Below are 22,540 nucleotides of genomic sequence, written 5' to 3'. Positions count from 1 at the left end.
AGGTCCTTTTCGTGGAGAACACTGCCATCTTGTGCACAATTGCATTTACTTAGTGCCCAGCATGTTTGTGGAGAGGGATGATACCGCAGAGCTTGCTCACCCTTCTCGCCTCTCATGAAAATTCCAGCAGAGTTCAAGACCTTGAACGGAGAAGTATCCTTAAACAGCAGTCCTCAAGCAATGATAAGATTTGAACTGCTTTCTGGGTTAGCACATTTTCCCTTTTTGTCTGCCTAGGACATTATTAAGCACATTAAATGGAGAAAGACAGCTGCATCACAATGAAATCAATAAAATGGAAACGCTTTTGTTCTTTAACAAGTGAAATAGCAGCATTTCTTCACAGACTGTCTGCATATGCTGGAAGCCATGCAGGCTTCCATGTAAGTACAGCAACAGTAGAGAGCTTCTGCACAGGAAAACCTGGCACAGATGGACAAATAGACAAACCAACTACTACTCTAGTTGCCCTCACACAGTGCTTCAAACTCACTGCAGATATAAATTACAGAAAAATTTGAAAGACAAATACACGGTCAGTAAACAGGAACATGATTTCTCCTGGTGAGGAATATGAGACCCAGAGAAGCTACACTGTTCATGTAAGGAAGGGCTGCCACAACTATAACAGGAGAAGCCAATCCCATTTCCATGGATGAGCCATTACTATGTCCTCCCTAAAATATAGAGCAACGTATACTACAGCAGCCTGGGAGTCCTTCTGCAGAGCTATGTGACAAATCAGGTCCCCCATCATTCTCAGGATTTCCACACTATGTTGCCATCCACACTCTTTAAATCATCTCCTTTATGCAGGAAGGTCTGTTCCAGGTAAGATTTTTGTCTCTCTGCCAGCAAAGCTGGAGGGTTAGCCAGTGACTCCAAGCACTCCCTGGATCTGAGGGACCCGAGTACCCCACCAGCTGCTTGCTCTCAGCCAGGGTCCCAGCCTCCCTCACTCTGGTTTGCATATGCTCCCCTTTTGATGGGGTAATGGAGTGAAATGCACCAGCCCTGGATGGGGATAGTGCAACTCCTCTGTCACTGCATGGAGATGCCCCATTCCAAGGAGTCCCTGTATCAGGGAAAGCTGCTTGGGCCTTTTGAGGGGGTCTCTATAGAGGAAAGTTGAGACTGAAAAAATCTCTCACTTACCTCCTGCCTGTATCCAGCTGAGCACCTGGATCTCCAGAGCACTGTCTGCATTTCAGAACAAGGTGCATGATACAGAACCCAGGATCTGGTTTCTTGGATAACTCTGCAAGGAAATGTCACGTGTTCTACACAGATCTGAGTGACAGCTACAGCTGGTGTGGCTTTGATAATAAAGATTTTCCCTTGATTGAAGCCCAGAGTGACAGAAGCATGCCAGTATTTTAGCTGGGAGTATGTCCCTGTGCTCACTGGTTATCCTACCACCGGACAGGAAGAGGACAGGGGTTTGTGTATTTTGCACAGGGGCCACCAAAACCCTTGGTCACCATTTTGTTGCCAGGAGATCACTGAGGTTTTAAAGCCTGAAGTGTCAGCTACTTGTCAGTAAAAGGACAAAAACATGGTTTATTCTCCTTCTTCCTTTTCTAGCTGTATTCAATATGGGACTGCTATCAATAAGCCAGTGATGAGGTATTTTAAATGAAACTGATTTTTGTATTTTTTGACTTTTTTATAATGTATGGCTTTTATGATACAACACAAATGCATAGGTCAGCAGCTAACTTTAAAAATCAGTATAGTAGTTTTTCAAACTGGAAATGCCATTTGACATCATAATGTAGAGAGAAAGCCTTTATTAGCGCCTCGGCTGGATCTGTAACATGTGCCAGATGCCACGATGCAGCTAGTGCCTACTGGGTCTTGTAAAACTGTATATAAACAGTGCCTCTCACCTGAAAGATTCATAGCTTTTCCTGAGCTTATGCTAAAGATGGGTTACTAGTAGGCAAATAATACAGCAATCTTTGAATTGCACACAGTTGTTTTTTTCCAACCAATCGATTTTACTTATAGAAAACCTGCCTGATTTCTGCTCTTAGTGGTGCTCACTTGCTCACCTCCCAACATTTCTCTGTGGATCAGAGCATGCATCTTTACCTTTTTTATTCCTATACACTGAAGTAAGGAAAGAAGTTTTCATGGGTCTGCATGAAATTTCCTCTGTGATTTACTGCTGCCATCCACTCTGGTATCCTACACAGTCTGTAGCTACACACACAAAGTCCTTCTTTTGAGAACAGTGTTTCCCAACACCAAACATTCCTGAATCATTATCATAATGCAAGCTTCAAAATTTTTCTTTATCTTCTTCACCTTCACCCTTCTTCTCTAGCAATGGCTGGACTTCTCTTTTAAGCTTCCCACCTGAGCTCCTTTTATCTTGCCTGTGGTTCTAGCCCTTCATCTCTTCCACTGTCTCAAGGACTCTCGCCTTGACCTTTGTCTCAGGGGGAGCAGGAAGACAAGAAAAGAACTTCTTCAAACTCTTCCAGGATGAGACCTTTGATCTGGCTTCGGTTCACCCCACAGGATCTGGTTAATATCCCATTCTTCAGGACTATTAAATTTCCTAAGTAGATATAGTCAGAGTGAATGCACCTCAGCTGCAGGAGCTTGGGGATGTTTACCAGACAGGAAACCCAACTCCACATTTTGCATATTCTCCTGCTTTTGCTACACCCCACAAAACTTTGCACCCTTTCATCACCAGCACTTTCTTGCTAGACTGCAGTTGATAGCTTAATGTTGTGACAGATCTTAACAAATGTTTGTTACTGGGCTCCTCTGCCATGGAGGCAGCCCTCACAGTTTCTCTTCTAATCATGTGAGGCCAACAACTAAATCACAGGAAGTGACAGTCAACTTAGAGGACCCAGGATATCCCTACTTTCAGCTAAACAGAAGTCATCTGCATATGGACAGGTAATTAATGAAGTTTCCCAACACCCCCAAATGGTCTGTACTAATTCACAGAAGGATAAGCTGCAGTCATGCAAGAAGCAGCTCAGTACCTGTCTTTGCTGCCCTCCTTGTAAATGCAGGTATTCCCATGGATATTGAGGGGAGAGGGATCAGGATGACACAGGCTATAGCATGAGTCAGTTTCTGTGAGGGTAAGCAATGGCTGTCTGAAAAGCCAACACTTGATCTCACTAATAAATGCTGTAACTTTTGCCTTTACAAGAATAAGCTGTGTGTTTGACAGAATACTGGAATGACTTTTCATAGGAGACATATTGCAGCTGAGGCTTACAAATATGCATAATTACATCTCATTGTCCATTAATAAATTTTATGGGGACTGTTCTGCCTTAGATCACATAGTTTCTTCCTTATTTAACATTTGAAGTGTTAAATAGAAATAACTACAGAATTAATTGGTATTCTTCCTGACATTTTTATCAGACCTCAGTTTTTTCAGTCAGCTCGGTAAATTCAAATTAATATGATGAAGTCCTTAAAAATTTGGCACATTGTCAAGAGATGCTATTTTTTACATGATATATGAAAACAAGTAATATTGTTCAGCAGTCTCCCACAGAAGCCTGGAGAAAGTCTCTTGCTGCTTAGTTTTTATTTTTAATGGTTCTGCCTTCTACAGGAAGGAATGAAGCTTTTTCCTGCATCACAAGAGCCATATGCAAAGAGACCTAAGAAGTTCAATACTTCTTTTTAATTCTGTGAAGAGCTAAATACATCAATAAAATACTCTATGCCTCCTACAACCCTTTGATGACTGAATTAACTAAATGAGATTGAAATGAAGAGTGATTTATAATAGGCTATAGTAAGAAATGAGAAATAAGTTCAACTGCCTTCCAAACAATTGACAGGGAATATGTTAGTTTTAGCAATGAGAGTGCAACATTCTCCTTTGATCTCAGTGAGAGTAAAGTTTCTTTAAACATGATCCAATCCAAACAAATATGCAGCAAACCGTTCATATAACGGTGAGGGATTTTACCCTCTCCGCAAAAGAAGAGCTACTCCAAGTTACTGACATTTCTGTTAGAAGTTTCATTTCTCATCGCCTGTGAAGTAGATTAACTTCCCCAGATTCTCAAAGCATAAAGACAAATTATTCTGAACTTGAGTTTTTAGAACAGGAATTAGAAGTGCATCATAACTTCCATGAGAATGGCTATGGATCAGAACAACTTTCTTCATGAACTCTACAAACACCAGTGTTCAGATGTCAGGCTTAGTTGCGGCTTAGTATTGTGTGCCCATCCCATGCACTGATCCAACAGAGCTGGATGCACACACCCAGCTTTCTCACAGCGAGCCATCTCATCTAAGTTAAATTACTCCCAGCAACAAGGCAAATCAAATATCCACCTGAGCATATTTGGGAAAGCAGGTGATATGACAGCCAAAAAGGAGGAGGCAGGAGAGGCTGAGCTGAGCCCTGGGAAAGTAGAATGTGGCTAAAACAGATAGAGGACTGCACAGCCATTCAAAGGACTCTCCTTCATTTCATCTTCTGCAGCCACAGTCCTACAGATGCTTCAACCTATGTATAGATCCCTGACTGTGGGATCTGGCTGGATTCAGTACCTAGAGAACTGGAAGCTTAAACATGGCTTTGCCCTCCTTGCACAACACCTTACTCTCCCTCTGCATGTGAAATTGATGTGAAACACTGCCCAGCAGGTTTGGTGAGTCCATATTATGAACACAAGATTGGGGGGGGGTGGGGAAATCAGAATGTTAACTTATCCAGATCAGGGCAGCCTGCCATGAACTAATGCAACTGCTCACATGGCCTAGCTAAGCAGCAGACTTCAGACTTTCACATGAAGAGAATTCTTTTTATTTCTAGTTGCGCACTTCTATTTCACACAAAAAACTCCAGTGACTGTCCACTAATGGCAAATCATCTACCCTTGTCAATAGCCCAGGGTTACTTTTCCCCCTCCCACCACCCACTGGCATGGCTGCAGGGTAGGATGAGTCAGAGATGCTCTCACAGCAGTATGCAGGACAGTAACTCACACAAGCTTCAGTACTGTTTACAGGATCACTGCCTCTGATTTCTCCCATGACAGCTGGCAGAAAGCCCCCTCTCACACTGATGAAAAGTGAGCATTGATCTGACACTAACTGTTGACAGGCTGCAAAAACACTGATAGTGCATTTAGCAATGGTGCCCCGAGCCTTGGCAAATGAGAGTTCACACTCTCCAGTTATTTTTTCCCATTATATTGCCCCTTCCTGCAATGTATATTAATTGGCTGTTTTGGTTTGCTATTGAGCAGCCAGCTTCCTTTCAAGCTAAAGCTCATTCCCTTAACTGCGTTTCCACAGCTCCTGCTCTGCCAAAAGGTTAAACAGACCTCATTATCTGTTTCCTGCAGAGACCTAATTTCTACAAAAGGCCTTGAGCATGGCAATATGATTGACAAGAAAAATAATAACGTTACAGAAAACCTGTTTTCACACCTAGCCAAAGAGTGAGAAGCAGAGATACCATTTGAAATGATGCTCCATGTGGGTCGCATAAGCTGGGCAGGATATATTCAGCCTCTTCTGGTTTGTAATGATTCTCACATCTGCCCCTTTTAGCATGGCATCCTCCAGTGACATCCCCCAACATTTCAGTAGATTAAGAAGTTAAGGATAAAAAAATGGAGGTCAAAATATCTCCATTTCTCCCGAACTGCTGTTCCAAAATAGAGCTGTCTATGAAACTTCAAGGAAGCCCCTGCTGTAGCCCCGACAGCAACAAGCAAGCAGTCTCCCCCTTTCCTAGTTAGTCTCCTGTGTAAACCTCCCAGGCAGACCAGGTCCACTTCTTTTTGAGGATAGACAAAACTATTACCTGGGAATGCTCCAGTCATCATTCCCAAGCACAGGGAATATGGCTCCCCACAGCTGGGCAGCCTGAGACAACCCAAACGCAGTCCTGATCCTCTTCAGGACTTCAGTCCTCTCAGTGGTGCAAGAGCTCACAAACCCCATTAGACCACACAAAAAAAGGGAAGAAGAGACTGTGAAGGAAACAGTCTGAAGTCCCACCTCTCCTTTTTACTCACCCCTAGCTTCTCTAGTTCCCTCCAAAGGAATGCAGTCAATGTGAGCAGAGGTCATTCTAAAGCACAATTCAATGTGGACAAGCAAAAGATAAACAAAATAGGTGGTGCAGGCTTCTACAGGGAGGAAGAGCTGCTCTCTTCCTAGGCTATACAAAGTTGTGGGTGAGCACAGTGAAGGCATCAAGTCTGACAGCATTTGGGATAGTCCCATGTAACGAGAAGAGTGCTGCTATGTAATAATATTCAGGATTTATCAGCTTCTATTGTGCTGCATTTGGCTTACTTGCGCAGGATTAGTATTTTAGCTATTCTGCCAAGAAACACTTAAGAGGAAAAAAAAGGAGACAATTGAGAGAAATCACAACTCACATCTCAAAGAGGAAGCTCTCCATTGGTCAGCTGGTGTTTGGACTACACACTGATTTGTCTCAGAGTACAGGACTTCAAAGCACTACAAACTAATAAAAAAACTTTAAAATTATCACTGCATATTGAATATTGTATTCTGTACCATCCACCCACAGAATCCATCAGCAATATAACAAAATGTCACTGGGGCAGCTTCATCAGCTTATTAGCAAAAGCTCTTGGAAATTATTAGCCTGAGTATAGACCAACTGAAAGCGTAGGAGGACAATAAATCCAATCCAAAATAATCAAGCAGCTTCAAGTGTCAGCAGATACATAATCAAGGTGGTATTTAAGTTTATGCTCTTCTAAGGCTTCAGTTATTATTACTGTAACTGGAAAATGGAAGTCTCTAATATAGCAAGATGTCACTTCCCCAAACATCATCCTCCCTCCCATCTGCCACTTACACTACTGTAGGAACATCTGACTTGTGATGTGGTTGAAGAAATCAGCAGATGCACATTTGAGCACCACCATCTTGAATTTAATTCTGCAATTAGCAGGCAAGATGATGCAGGAAGTTCAGCCCTTTTGAAAGATAAAATAGTGCTGCTAACTCAAAAGTGGAGTTCTGGACTCAGTAGGTCCCAGGAGAGGCTGGCCAAGGCCTTTCTCAAGATGCCTGGAATCCCAGCTTATAGCCTCACATTGTCAGTCTGGTGAGAGCAGCTCTCTGCAGAGGACCACATACCACCTTCAGAAGCACCTGCATCGTGAGTATACTCCCCTAGCCCTCTGTGAAGTCCAGGCTGTCAGAAGTCTGAGTACAGTGGGCTAAGAGATGGCCCATTTAAGTGCCATATGCAATTATTTAAAACCAGCTGATTAGATTGGAGTTGTACAATTCGAGCTTGTTAAAAACAGTGCACTTAAGACCACTTTATATTTAAATTTTCTTGAAGAAGTAGCAATTTACTATGAAAATAATAACAAGATACCTGTTTCTACTCATGTCTATATTTTAAAACTTTTGAGTAATATTTACTCAGGCTTCACTATACCATATGTCTTTCAGCATCTTAAGTGAAGCTGAAATTTTTAAAAAACAGAAATGTTTTTAGTTTCTAGAGGTTTCTAGAATGAATGTCTTGAAAGGCTACCCCTCTGGGGCTCAGCAAGGCCTTGAGGAGTGTCTCCAGTGCCTGAGGTGGGAACACCAGCTGCAAGTGCACTGCATCAATCCGGATGCAGTCAGAGGAATTAGTCATCCTCTGAGTCACTCTCCCCTCTGGCTGGGACACATGCCCTGATTGAGGACATGAGCTGGTCCTGGATCTGCTTCCTGGGGTTCTCTTCGAGGTCTGTCTTGATGGCACCTGACTCAGAAATCTTCCACTCCAATTCTGTGCAAAACAAGAGTCATGAATGTAGGGGATAAAACTGGATTAAAGCCCATCCCTGGCTCCCCAGGTGATCTTCCTTATCATCCCACCACCACACCAGGGACCTCCTCCCCTTCTTCTTTCATGCCCAGATCCAAGCTCCTGCCCTGTTTATCACATGTGCTCCAGCCAAGCCCTCCTTTCCCAATCCCTAGTGCTGGCACTGGTCTCAGCTCAGTGCACAAAGGTTAGGGTACTGCTCTTCACCCACCAGTGACATCCCCAGTGCCACCCTGCTCACCTTGCAACCAAGAGTGAATAAGAGGTGATGGATACAGAGCAGCAGCTTTAGAGGCAACTCTCCCAGTCAAAGTGAATTCAACCTCCTAACCATGTAAGGGCAGAAGGCATGTTTGAACACATATATTGCCACTGAAAGAATATTGCTCATGCATTACAGCTGTTCCCATCATATACTGAGCTCATCACAATCAGAAGAGGCAGGTAATAAACTTAATAAAGTGCAAAAAATTGTGGTAATTTCATTTATATATCAGAATTATAGGTATTTGCCAGGGATGTACCTTGTAGAATTCACCCCTTTGCCACCGCATCACTCACTAAGTATTAGTTCCTTAAGACAGTAAAGAGAGACTTCACCACCAGCAGTAGGCCCAAATTGGACTGGACTGCTTCCCAGAAGTGGTAGAAAGTCAATACAACACATTCAGTTGACATCTTTCTCTTATTCCTGCTGACAATACTATTATCAAATCTAATTTCTTTCAGATGTTACAGAATAATGAACACAACCTCACACTTTCTTTAATCTCCAGTGGAAGGCACCTATGCTTAGGGGGAGAAGGAAGGAAGACATAAAAAGAAAAGTGCAAAAATGTCAGTATACAGCTTTCTGTGATGACTTAATTAAGCTGACTCAGTCAGGGACAAGAGACAAACATATTCCATCATCTTAAAAATTAAACAAGGAGCCCTACAATCCAATAGGCAAGTGCACAGATTATCATGTCATTGCAGGCAAGGGCAGTCATTCACGTCCAAGACACTCTAAGAACATGCATGGGTAGTGTTTACCCTTTAATACAGCCAGCAAAATTGGTTTCACCCAACACAGGGCATAAATACTTGCACACACAAGACAAAGATCTGTATGTTAGCCTATCACTGCTTCTACAAGATAGCCATATGGTTGAGCAATAGGGGTGAAAAAAAAAATCTGATATAATTTTCAGTACCTCCCTTCTCCTCCTAAGCCTCATTTCTCCCATTCCCAGCAAAACAGTTTTACTTTTCCAGAGCAGAGATGTAGACACCCACCATCCCTTGTCAGGTTCATGCCACCAAACACCAAAGGCCCAATGAACTGAGCTTTGATGTCTCCCTCCAGGTACACAAATATTGTGGGCAGGTTCTTATCAGGGTAGTTGGGAATGCAGGTGGTAGAGATAGCTTTGATGAATTTCACATCTCTGAACTTCTTTGCAAGCCCACTCATATGTTGATTTATTAAGGCACAGAGTGGAATTCTGTGAAGAAAAACAGACACACATAAGGAGAAAACAAAAAACAAATTAAAAAGTATACAGCTCCAGAACAAAGGTCAGAAATACCAGATTGATGACTTTTTGAAAAGAAAAAAGTACCAGAAGCAACATCTGAGTACTTTAGTTGTCCAGTATTTCAGCATTCAAAGGAATCAGCACCACTGGAGATTTTGGTGTGTGGTATTTTGTCTTAATGTATTAGTAATGCAACCTTCCCCTCTAGTCCCTTTATATTCAGGGAAACTGGTTTATGAATTTAAGATGCTTAGAAATTGCATGAGCAAGGGCAAAATGAAAACAAAGTTGCTCCTGGAAGAAGGTATGCAACACCTGTGAGGCAATTAGAGACAGAGAACAACAGCAAGTATTTATAACCCTTCCAAAAAATTCTAGCAATGTAACAGACCTTTTTGATAAGGTTTTCTATCATGGTGACATGACTGAAAACCTTGCTCACGCCATTTGTATGCCACTAGAAACCAAGCTAAATAAACATTGATCCTTCCTATTCACAACCGTTTGCATTTAATCCAGAATAATTTCCAAAGCTTGGATATTTCAGTGGCAGCAGCTCCCTCTGTGGAAGCTGTGTGGTTCAACATTTGCTGTGTTGTATAGTTGTATAAAAAAAGCCACTTTGTGATAACATCATTCTAGAATGAGGTTCAGCAGTCTTGACTCAACAGTATTGAAGTTACCGATTTGTTTTTATTTCTTAGAACTCCAGAACCAGTCCTTAGTTCCACAATAACTACACATTTATCTTGGAGCATTTTCAGCTATTGAGAGTGCAAGGTTTAGTGATCGAAAACAAATTCTTACCCTTGTTTGTAGAGGTGTAAGATTACCCATATACCTTTTCCAGCTTTTGTAACCTCTTGAACATAATCTTCTCCTGAAATCTCCAAAACTTCCCCGAATTTATTCTTCATTTGAGCTGCCTTCATTTCTGATAACCTTTGCTGCCTGAATAGCCAGGAATGAAAAAGACATCTTGTGAATAAATGCATTTCTTTGACAGAACATCACCTAAAGGAGCTGGCTGAAACCTCGACTTAAGAGACAAACTACAAACTTCTTCTAATCCCAGTGCAATAAAAGCAAAATGACACAGTAGATGCTTATATTTGCAGCATAGGCTAAAACCACCAACATGCAAGAAGTACAACTATGTTTCATTAAATGCTTTTTTTCCTCATTTCTAAACTCACTAGACATTTCTCCTGCAGGAAATACACTATCAATCTAAATGGAAAAAGGTAAGAGAGGTTACGAGATAGAGGGAAACCAACACTAATTATGCAAATTGCAGCACCTTAACCTCATTCACACAAAAATTAGGAAATAATGGAGGTGATTTTCAAAGCTCTCAGGATCTCCAGCCATACACTCAGCAGGTGCACATTATCTCTGCAAAGCTGGGTTGTAGATAAAGAATACTGAATTCAAACGCTGTTATCTTTTTAAAGACACTCAGAAGCTCCACAAGATATTAGAACCTTTTTCCATCATCTTAAAAACATCCTTTGCCTTCAACACTATCTAAAAGCATATAAAAGAAAGACCCTCTAATTATCATTAAAGCCAAATTCTGCAAGCTGCTCTGACCTGTACATTTCAATAGCTCTCTCATCTTCCTCATTAAATTCATCTTCATTCTCTTCCAACTCTTCCAGAGTCATGTCCTCATAAGTTTTCACTAGAATGGAAGAAACATCAAATCAGCAAAAACCTCATTCCAGGATTAAAACTCATCAATTTTCATCAGTCCAACAAAATTTGTTTACTCTAAAGACAGAAAGACAGATTAATAGGAAGTATTGCATGGATTTTTAAAAATATTATCTTAGAATAATAGAATTGCTTGGGTTGAAAAGGACCTTAAAAGATCATCCAGTTCCAACCCTTCCTGCCAAGGGCAGGGACACCTCCTACTAGACAAGGTTGCTCAAAGGCCCATGAAACCTGCCCTTGAACACTTTCAGCAATGGGACAACCACAGCTTCTTTGGGCAACCTGTTCCAGTGCTTTATAACCCTCACAGCAAAGAATGTCTTAATAGCTAATCTAAGCCTTTCACCTTAAAGCCATTCCCCATTGTCCTATCTATCACTACAAGGTCTCATAAAGTTGGAATTGCCCTTAGGTGCTGGCATTTCACTGATCCTTGTGGGTCCCTTCCAACTCAAGATATTCTATGGTTCTATTCTATGATTCTATAAAGTCCCTCCCAAGCTCTTTTTGTCAGTTCTTTTGGCACTGGAAGGTGCTACAGTTCTCCCCCAAGACTTCTCCAGGCTGAGCAGCCCCAGCTTTCTCAAACTGTCATTATTATTCCTAGTGGATTTTTAGACATAAAGATTGCTTTAGATGTACAGATGGAAAGAACATGATGGAAAAGGTCTCTGAAGTGAAGGCTGCCTAGACTAGCACCCAGCTACCTACACAAGCTTTCAAGTTTAGCAGCTGCAGCACAGACAGGCACATTCACCTGACAGACTCCCTTTGCACTGATCTTGTTTCAGTTTTCAAACATTTACTTCCATAAAAATACAGAGCTGACAAAAAGAACAAAGCTTTACTATGCTGGAAGAATCCATGTGCTCAGGAATGTACTTGTTTGATACCATTAACAGCTGATCACCCTGCACAGATGAAGCTTTGGTATCCTTACAGACCTGGAAAATGACACATTGCTTTAAACATTGCTGCTGGCCATTTCTTTGAAAAAGCTTTCCCCAGGAGCTATTCCAAGGCTTGTTCTCCTGCTGCCTGAGTTGGCTGGTCACTCACCCAGAGATTTCTGAAGGATGGCAAACTGCTCTTCTTCCTTTGCCCGTTCCTGTTCCTCCAGGTTTTCCTTTGGAGGAAGGATACCTTTCTTGCGCAGAATGTCATTCCACTCTGTGTCTTTATTTGGATCCTAGAACAAAACAACAAACAGATGATATTTCTTCAGTGAACATCACCACTTCCAGAACTTAACAGAGTTGCTAAATTGGTAACTGGATGGATAGTGCCAGAAAACCACAGTGCAAATCCTCCTGATGCCAAGGCTTTTTTCCAGCCCCAGACCTGCAGTACCCTGAAGATTAACTTTGTTTGATTCCATCCCACTCACAGCACATACACAGGGTCTTGGCTGGGTAGCAAAGTTTTAAGCATTGTAACCACTGCTACATCTCTGACATAGTGCAAGGAAAGGAAATAGTATTAGCTGGGTGACAGGGAAGCATGCTAAGAAGAAGGCTTCCTTATAAACCTTGAGCAGGACAGGCCACCAAATCAATGGTCACTGCATCAGGAAGCACTAGTGACAAGACACACATGGGCACAAACCTCACAGACCTAGCTCTCAGTACATGGGAAGTAAGCCTCCTCGTTAGATTTAAGTCTGAGTGACTATGTAAGTGCTTAGAGAAAAGCAAGCCATCTCTATCAGCCAAGCCCATTGCTACGGATTCAGATCTAAATCTATAGGTAGACTATTCCTGAGATTTTACTGTAAAATAGTCACAATAATCATGAAAACAAGGCAATACACCCCTGCGTATTGTTGAAAAGCTGACTATAAGACTTTCCTATTTAGCAGGCAATTTCATTTTTTAAAATACAAGAAATCTCAGTGATAAGCACCCACAGGCTGATTGTGCTTCCTTGCTATCTTGGCCTAGGTCCACTTTAGAAACGGAACAGTTTCCTGCTGCACCTACTGCTTTGCTATAGCTTGTATCAGTACACCTTACACCAGGTCTGTTCACAGCCATATAACTATATCTCTTCTCAGACTAAACCCCAGTACTTATGGATTGTGGGGACAGGAAGGGAGGGGTAGGGGGCAAAGGGGTAGAAGCAAAAGAAAGTAAAGATTTAGAAACAGAACACCAGATTTTTTTTTTTTTCCGCTGTCTCTGACAGCGGTCACCTTTCCCTCGACCCCGCACTTACTAGCGCTCACTAACACACTGATGCACTGCCTGAAACGCCCACCCGATCACTACATAGCGAAATAAGTACCGTAGTTGCAAAAAAAAAAAAAGCGACAAACTGCCACAAACCCAGCCATGGCGCTGCCGAACACCGCCGCGCAGCAGCCACCTCCGCGCCGGGAGAGCGGCACGAAGCCGGGCCGGCCCCGCCGCGGCTGCCCCGGGCCCTCGGCCGGGCAGGGCGGCCCGTGCCTGAAGCGGGGCCTCAGCCCTCAGCCCGCCGGGCTCGGCCCGCAGCACCACCCGCACACGGCCGGGTGCGGGGACACGGGGGCACCGCGGCTGCTCACCTGCATGGTGCCGGCGGGGCCGGGGCTGCGCCCGGGCAGCAGCGCTGGGGAAGGCCGGGGAAGGCCGGGCAAGTCCGGTCCCGGCGTGCGCGGCCGGAGGAGGCGGCGCTCCCGGCGGGGCGGGCGCAGCCGCCGCCGCTTCCCGCGCGGCCTAATAAGGATGGTGCCGGCGGTGGGCGGCCTCGGGCCGTCGTGGGCGGTCTGAAGGCATCGCAGAGCGCTTTGGGTTAAAAGGCGCCCGCCCCAGAGATCATAAATCCTCCTACCCTGAGCAGGGACACCTTCCAACAAGCCAGGTAGCTCCAAGCCCCGTCCAGCCTGACATAGAGTCAACCGTGCTTGAGCAGGGAGGTCGCACAGGGGACCCACTGTGGTCCCTTTCAGTCATTTTCTATGATTCCCTGTAACTTTTCCTTCCTCTTCACTTAGCCTTTATCTGTTTGCATTTCATACCCTGCTTTATTTCCACACTGCTTTATCTTCTTATTTTTTTTCTGTGATCTGTCATAAAATGAAATAGCCAATTAAGCCTACATTATCTATTTTTATCAGGCATAGTCAGCTGGACTTGTAGTATTGGTGTGATTGGATCATAGCCAACTGACTTTACCAGAAATTTGTCTATTGATAGTTACTTTTATTTCAGTTTTGAGTCTCTGTTAAAGTATCACTCAGAAAACACTGAGAAGCGTGTCGAATGTGGTGACCCAAATCCATTTGGGATCACATCCTGTTCCAGAAAAACAGGTACCTAGGCCTGCCCTTTTAAAGAACTGAGCAAGTCTTTTCAGCTTGCTTCTCAGAGACATATAGCAGAGGGAAGAGACCTGCTCCTGCCTCCCTTCCCCTCCTTTTCTGCTCTATCCCAATGGACAGCATGTTCACCTGTATTTCAGTTCCCATAAAAGAACCCTGAAGAACCTGCCAGCAGACCTTAAGAGTGTGTTTGGGCATGTGGAAGAAGGACTTTCTCACTTCTGGCAAGGGCCTGAAATTAAAATCTAAAAGCCCCCTCTTCCACATGTTATAGGATCTAGGAATCCCATTAACAGCCAGTTACTCTGAAGTGGGCTGGCCACTTTGCCTGTGCTAAGTCCAGTTTACCAAAGGGAAAGCACAGCTGCCTTTTCTGCCTCTGAATTAGAAGAAAAGGACAGCTGTGCTTTGAAAGGACCTCAATCTTTATGGTGAGCGTTTGGCTGTGCAGAGGGTACCCCATACTGGTTGTTCAATGCCATGAGGTGGCAGGAAACTCATCCTCACTCAGCTTAGACTAAATGCTCATCCTTGTAGGAGAAGCAGTTGAGTACCACAAATGCAGGTTGAACTGTTCATGACAATTTTGTTGTCTTGAGTATTTTGCCAGACCCTGGGCTCCTAGGAGCACCCTCTGGTTTAAATAGTCATCATCTGTGGCTGAAATACCATTCACAACCATGGCTCTTGCATGTTGCTGGTTGGAAACTACTTTGAATGCCAGAAAACAAATGCAGAAAGACTGTGAGCGGGAAACAAGCACTCATTCCTTTAAAGGGTACTCAAAAATATTCCTTTGCCTGGGATGAGATTTTTGCCCAGGTGAACTAAGAGGAACTAGCCAAGCATCCTCAGCACCAGAACCACAGTAAACCCTGAGCCCCATCTGGGACAGAGCTGCTGGAAGAAGGGACAGAAGCCTAACTCTTAGGAACATCCCCATCACATCACTTGGTGGGGCTCAGACACAATGTGAACCATGCATTACTCTGCCCAGGACTCATCTAAAGCAAAACACAGTTTCCACCTCCCACCTAACTAAAGATATCTTGACAAAGCCCGCATTCCCTATGTATTTTTTCAATCAAGCTTCAGTAGGAAGGAGAAGCCTGTTTTTACACATAGTGAACAGACAGAAATACTCCAGCCAGAGTGGATGAGAACTGGCAGTGTCATAGCAAGAAATGTGGCTATGGCTCAGCCCTTGGAGACAGCCTGCCTTCCTCCCCCTCACCAGCCAATTTGCTTCTGAGCAGCTGTAATGTATTTCCTCATTTTGCCCAAATCAGGGTTTAGGTGAAGGAAGATGAAGCACATGTGTAAATTACTCATTAACTATCCAGGTGACCCGCTGATGAGGAGAAAAAGTTGCTAATAAAAAGGTTCTGGGCATAGGGGGGGTGTTATGTGGTTTGTCTGTGGTTGAACGTAGCTTGTAGCAAGGTGCAGACTAGGATAAAATAATAATTTTTTTGAAGGTAGTGTGGTGTATTTTTTTGTTTGTAATGTGTTGGGGAGGGTTTGGGGTTGTGGGCTTCATGTTGCTTTGTAACTTGGCTGCCTCTATCCTACAGCATGACTGTACTGTGAGTAGTTTAGAAAAAGTATTGTCTGATAATAGGGATAAGGAGTTATGAGGGCTTGGTCTGCTTGGCTTTTATTAGGGGCTGGAGCTTTTTAATTTTTATTGCTTTTTTACCTTCTTTTTGAAGCTTCTTCTGATTTTCCTTAAGTAGTTAGTCCTCTCTGTAAAAACCTTATGTATTAATGTAGTGATGGGTGTTGTATGCTGTGAACAGTAACTCTCCTATTTACTTAGCCTAGAAATGTTTTTTTAAATGAGTAGTTTTGCTACTCCTTTTGTAAGAGTCTTCTAGCTGTGCTGACTTTCCTTCATCATGAGGAAGTAGATGGTAGTTTCTATTCTTCAGTCTGCATTGTGCTGTCCAATTTATCCTTTTCCTGGTACAGAAGACCTCCAGTAGCATTCTCATAGAAGCTGAAGAATACTACTTGGGGCATTAATTTAAAGCTCTGTATGAAAATATCATGGAGTATTTTGGGTGTAATAAGCTGTAACAGCTTGTTGCTTCATATTAGAAGTTGTAATGTAGATTGCTCTTGGAAGAAGAGAGAGGTTTCAAGTTAGCTTTGTGATGTTTAAAAAAAATAAAAATGTTGCTGAAGAAGATCTGCTGTGCCTCAATCCCAAATATATTCCAAGTAGCAGGGGAAGGTTGTCTTTATTTGAGCCTTTCATATCTAATGTCAATAACCCTTGATGGGTTTTGCCATGAGATCCTTGTCTGTAGAAGGACTATAAAATTTAGGACTTAAGGACTTAAAATTTAGGACTTTAATTGAAGGACTGTTAAAATTTTAGCTGTGGTGAGCTCTTTTCTCAAAAGAATGAGCTTTCTCCTTGATGTGGAAAAGCAGAACTGACCTTGCTGTTGCCTCCTCTTGCTATCCATTAGCTGTAGCCCAAGCACTCAAGTGTTTTGAAGACCTCCATCCCTCTGTGTCTCCTTGCCTGCCAGAATGTCTGGACGTGGAAAGAAGCAAGCAGTGGCTGGCACCTCAGGAAGTGCATTAAAGAGCAGCAAAGCAGCCAGAGCAGGTCTGCAGTTCCCTGTGGGTCGTATCTATAGATTCCTCCGAAGAGGGAAGTATGCTGATAGGATTGGTTCTGGTGCTGCTATCTACCTGGCTGCGGTGTTGGAGTACTTGGTAGCAGAGATCCTGGAGCTGGCAGGGAATGCTGCACGTGAAAACAGGAAGACAAGGATCCTGCCCAGGCACATTCAGCTGGCTGTGAGAAATGATGATGAGCTGAACAAGCTCCTTGCCGGTGTGACTATTCCGCAAGGCGGGGTTCTGCCAAATATCCTTGCTCAGCTCCTTCCAAAGAAAACTCTTCAGAAGAAAACTGGTGGAAATGTTTCATCTTCTCAAGAATATGGTGGTAGCCAGTAAGACTTGCTTTTCCTGGTCTGGTCTGTGCACTTATGGATGATGTGACTCAGTACCACTAATTTGTTATGTGTTTACTTATTTGTCAAGTGTTTTGTCTGCTAATTTTAAGGCTTGTTTCTAAAGCATGTAATAAAGTTTCTAGAATGCAATACTGGTCTCCTTTTCTCCTTTCTCATGGATGGAAGAACAGAGAAAATCTAAAAAATAGCCTAGCCTAGTACCTGAATAACATTTTAAAATTCCCAGTACATGCTTACTTTTGAAAATGTGTTGCAGATAAGTGTTGTGAAGTAGGGAGAGGAGTCAAGAGTCACTGCTATTCCTGTGAACTTTTCCTCCATCTAGCACAGATTCATGGTGCAATTAGTCCAGTGCCTCAGGTTTTTTAACTCTACTTTAGAGGTTAGTAAGCCTGTGTCTTTTAAAGCCTTATTGCTCATAAAACTATAATGAGCGTCTGCTTCTTTTTAGACTGCTCCATCATTACACTAAGTTTCTATCAGGGTAAAGCATGCAGAAACTGGTGGAGCCATGTCTTCTCTCTTAACACAGATGACAAATTCAGTGTTTTTCCATTGTACAAAGATATAAAGAACTTGAAGGGGTTTATTCTCTTTTTCTCCCCTCTGAAGTCTGTTGGTTTTCCTCTATGGATCCGTATTTTTTTTTTTAAGTAGGGTTTTTTTATGTTTGTTTTTTTTTTTTTTGTTTTGTTTTGTTTTTTTTTTTTTTTTTGCTGCTTCTAAAAAAAATACTTTTCCATATCTGGGGACACTTAACTTACTTGGGCTGTAATTACCAATCAACAGGTCCTCTCAAAGGAAACCTGCTCTGGTGTCTGCTTTATAGCATGTTCTTCTTTATAGTGTATTCACTGCCTTTTTCCTCTATATCAGGACACTGTACTGGGGCAACAGGAGGTGGAAAGGGTCAAGCAGAATTTCAAAGAAATGATTCTTGAAGTGGTGAGAAACTATGAAATGTGAGAATGGAAATGAAAATGCTGAAAAAAATAGAATGAGCGATAGATACAGATCATGAAGGAAAGAGCTGTGTAAATGTCAGCAGGTAGAAAATCTAAAATTTGTGTGAGGTAGTATTTCACAATAGAATAAAAAAAAAAAGAATAATTCCATTTGTGGCAGGAAGAACTGGTGGGGTTGTTTTTTGGGGTTTTTTTTTTGTTTGTTTGTTTTTTGTTTGGTTTTTTTTTCTATGTCTAGTATAAAGCTTGTTGAGCAAGAGGAATGTCAGGATACTTTCTAGCTGTTCTGGCTCTGCATTTATACCTGCTGTCCTGTTACTTACACAACAGCACTACTGATATTTTCTGGACGCATTCTTTCTTCCACAGTGCTTGTTAAGAGTTAATGTAGCTCATTAAGCTTTGAAGCAGCCCTGTCAGGGGCCAACAACAGATCAAATGTTCTGCTGCTGAAGAGGAAATAACCATAGTTATGGTACTTCAGTGATGCCTTACAACAATTCAACAGTGGAATTATAGATCCTCAGAAACCTGGGGCTAGAATAATGAGAACTTGGTTTATTGTGGGTTGTTTTTGTTCTTGTTTTTTGTTTTTCCTGGAGTTGTTGCCCCTCTGAGAGGGCAACACAGAAACTGAGAACTCAGGTTTAGGAAACATGCTGAGGAGTACTTAAACATTTACTGGAGTAGCACTAATTCCACTGATAAATAATGATGCCTTCATGTAATCAGAAAACAAGTTTTTTTCAAGGATAAAGTCTCTTGTTTGATTATAAGGTAAACTCTCAACAAATATTACTGGTCTATACAGGCATTGTAAACAAGTTTGGACAAATATCCAGATGATGAATACTTGGCTTCCTTAGAAAATTGGGGCTGTATTGAGGTTGATAGGCACTGTGGCTGATTTTGAACAAATGCACAGAGTATCATAGCAAAATGCTGAGGCTAAGTAGGGGGGAAGGGGGAAGATAGAAAGGTGACATCTTAGTAGGGAAGATGCTTAGCTTCATACCCACAGGTAAACTCCTGTTCAGTAAAATGCTTGGTAAGTATGGAAATTGTACCCCTAGATCATTCTAATGAAATTGTGATTAAAACTTTCTTTCACGTAATACAGTATAGGAGAGTTTCTTCAAACTACAATTACAACAGAAATAATTGTGCTTGTTCTCTTGATCACCAAAGTGCTCATTTACTTTGATGAAACAAGGTGTTAATTGTGTGGTACTTTTGCAACGTGACTAGTTCTCATGTCTCATGCTATAGGTTTCAACTTAGTTAAGTCACCTGTTGCTGAGGCTGGTATGTGATTTAGTTACAAGTCAAAGCAAAAAATCCCATTCAAAACACAACTCCTCTGGCATTTCTCTTGTTACCGATTCTGCAAAACACATTTATCTTGATGTGGTGCTACTTTCCTAACTCAGTTATGCCATGGTTCCAGGGTGTCAAGGAAAACATCAAGAAAGATGTCTTCAATAACACCCATTAATGTCTGTACATGGTGCTCCACAATTCAATGAAGTGGTGGGCAGATGGAAGCATGGGAGTGAAATGATGCCTGGGAAAACTTTTCTTCTTTTACCTGTCTAGAGGACTGGATGCTGTTGACTGATGTCTCAGCTGTGCAGAGTGCTCGTGGTTCACTCTGCACTGTGGTTTGTGTGTTTTATAAGCTTGATATCTTCTGTCACCTTCACTTTCTCTGTAAGGAGAGAAAACATCCCAAGTTACGGCCTGGGAGAGTCTTGTCCTGGTGAACACAAGGGATACACAAGGTCTGAACTCTTTCACTACCTAAGCTGGTCAAGCCCAGCACATGGTGGAGAGGGGTAGGGCCCAGAGTGCCTCTGCTTTGAATGTCCTAAATTTGATGCTGGCATTGTCCTCTGCTTAGGGGTCCCAATATTGCAATTCCTGAACACCTTGTTGTCCTCTTGCAAGTCAAGTGCCGCCCCTTTGAAAGCCACAGAGTAGTGAATTTGGGTTGCAATCTGAGATTATACATAGTCTGTGGAACTATGCAGACTGTACAGAGCTGTAAAAATGAAGGACAAGATGTTGTATTAGACTACAGATAGTCAAAGGCTACTTTTGGTGTTTTTTTCATGTAGCAGTCTCTGGCATAGTTCCTGGAAAGGCCATGCTGCCCAGCAGGGTAGGTGGCTGTGGCACATCAGTTCACACCAGGGTCATGAGAGGAAATACAACCTTGGTGCTATGCTGAATGAGGCTCCTGAATTTTGCTTCTTTTTGGATGGATCACACATGATTGCCTCTGGGTGTTCTGAGGTCAGTTCACGCACACTTGCATTTTCTGCTGGAAGTTCTGGGCCATGTTTAGGTACTTTTCTGGTTGGTGTTTAGACAGCTGTACTCCAGAAGCCTGTATTTACGTGCACTCATCTTTCAGTGCCGTAATCCAGCAGGTACTATCCAAATAGCAGCGTAGTAATCCCTGGTGCAGAAGCTTTGTAGTAAATATATACAGAATACTCCTCTTTCAAGTTTGCCTAATGTTGTCATTCAGACTTCCTCTATTGATCTTTCAGCAGGTTGAAGTCTAATAGGGAGATGGTGTTTGGTGTACGATGTCCTTTGCACTAGAGAAATGTCAAAATTTTAGGTGGTGAATCATCACCTGCTATAAGATCAGTCACATTTTTGGTTTTTTACACTGGAAAAAGCTGATCCAGAAATGACTGAAGGAGACTTGGTAGCTCCTTCTAGTTGTTCAGTGCAGAAATCTATCAGAGCCATAAAGACATCTTATGCATCCAGCCCAGTCAAAGATATATTTCTACCCTGTTTAATAAGGTAGAGGGATGGCAATTGCAATGTGGGAGCTGTCTGGAACAGGTAAGTAAGTCTTAAGAGTGATGTCCACATAAGCAACTATAGATATCCTGGGATCACTGCTCAACTCTCAAATCCCAGCAAATAAGTAAACACAGGCATTGATGAATGCTGACAGGAATGGTGAGTTTAAAATGAAGCCTTTTATCATTCCTCTCCTCACTTTCCTTCTTGCAAATCAACCCCACTTCATTCAGAGTTCACACTTTCCTTTACCTCTGCCTTTCCTCTTTGCTGGTGGTTGCCCTGTTTCTTCTCCTGTATTGCTCTGTACATGAAGCCTTACCTATATTCAGGAATGCAACCCCTCCCATGTAACAGTCTCTACAGTTTCTTATTCATTCCACATTTCCATTTTTTTCTTCTCTTCAACACTATGGTATTTGACTGTCTCAGCTACCCATCCCCTTTGCTGCAAAGCTGCAGTTGATTATTCTTCACTGTGCAATCACTTCTTTTTATCCTCAGTGAGCTGTACATATTTTTTTTTTTTGCATATGTATCTTTGCCAAGGTCATTCTGAATGCTGACTCTGTTCTGCAGCATTGCCATCCCTCCCAGCTTGCCTTCACCTGAAGATTTAGTAAGTGAGCTCTTCCCTGTGGGAGCTGAGAAGGGAGTGAGGCTGTCCAGGGCATAAGATCACGAAGGGACCAGGGAGAGGCAAGTGAAACACCAAGAAGGTTTTCCTCTTGTGCTTCGTGTTCTGGCTCTTTGGTGAGCAGCATGTCGTGAGGCTGGGTAGCACTTGCTCCCCCACAGATGAGTGCATTTCCAGGTCCCTCACTGTGCTCTCTGCTGAGCGGTGCCTTGCTGAGCCCAGCTCCAGTAGGTCAGGCTTTTAAGGTCCTAGGCCAGCCTGAAGTGATTTTTGAGTAGAGTTAGGCAGCAGGAAGGTGTGCAGTCCTGAACATTCCTGCCTTTCCCAGAGTCCACCAAGCTGTTCTTAACCACTTGTTCTAAGCTGTGGCAACTGGTTTCAGGAGTTAAGTGCAAAAGAATTTTCCCTTTGCAGCTGAAACACATTCCTTCTCAATGTAATTGTGTGTCCCTTCTTGCTGCTTTTTATGACAAGAGATGGATAAGTACCCAATTTACTCTTCTAAATGCACTCGGTATTTTGTATACCTTGTCATGAAACTCTTTGATTTGTCTCTTCTCTGCCTGAAAGTGAGAATTGAGCTTTCACCTCTTTTTCTTGCAGAAATATTTCAGTGCTTCTAATTGTTGTCACCTCTGTCTGCACTCCTGAATTTCTGCTGTGAGTTTTGCAGTGGGATACTCAGCAAGAGTTTCAGGCCAGAGATGACCTTTGCATTTCTATATTATTAATTTCTCCTGTTTCACAGGTGACA

The 22,540-nt window shown here is 42.6% G+C and overlaps 2 protein-coding genes across 2 annotated transcripts; one reads left to right on the top strand and one right to left on the bottom strand.

Annotated features, from left to right (window-relative positions):
* Positions 1-7,539: 7,539 nt before the first annotated feature.
* Positions 7,540-14,866, bottom strand: PDCL3 (phosducin like 3). The gene is given in 9 exon segments (XM_062514957.1): positions 7,540-7,786; positions 9,104-9,312; positions 10,153-10,296; positions 10,939-11,029; positions 12,124-12,253; positions 13,610-13,722; positions 13,725-13,857; positions 13,859-13,927; positions 14,831-14,866. Coding segments are annotated over 9 exon segments (1,068 nt in total). The 3' UTR covers positions 7,540-7,643.
* Positions 14,867-16,906: 2,040 nt separating this feature from the next.
* On the top strand, positions 16,907-17,450 carry LOC134041320 (histone H2A, sperm-like). The gene has a single exon (XM_062487887.1). The coding sequence runs from the start codon at positions 16,907-16,909 to the stop codon at positions 17,339-17,341; it is 435 nt and encodes a 144-aa protein (XP_062343871.1). The 3' UTR covers positions 17,342-17,450.
* Positions 17,451-22,540: the final 5,090 nt, after the last annotated feature.

The sequence above is a fragment of the Cinclus cinclus genome, chromosome 2, assembly GCF_963662255.1.
Source record: "Cinclus cinclus chromosome 2, bCinCin1.1, whole genome shotgun sequence".
In the NCBI taxonomy this organism is placed as follows: Eukaryota; Metazoa; Chordata; class Aves; order Passeriformes; family Cinclidae; genus Cinclus; species Cinclus cinclus.
Note: the sequence above shows the minus strand (reverse complement) of the source record. Positions and strands in the feature narration are given on the sequence as shown.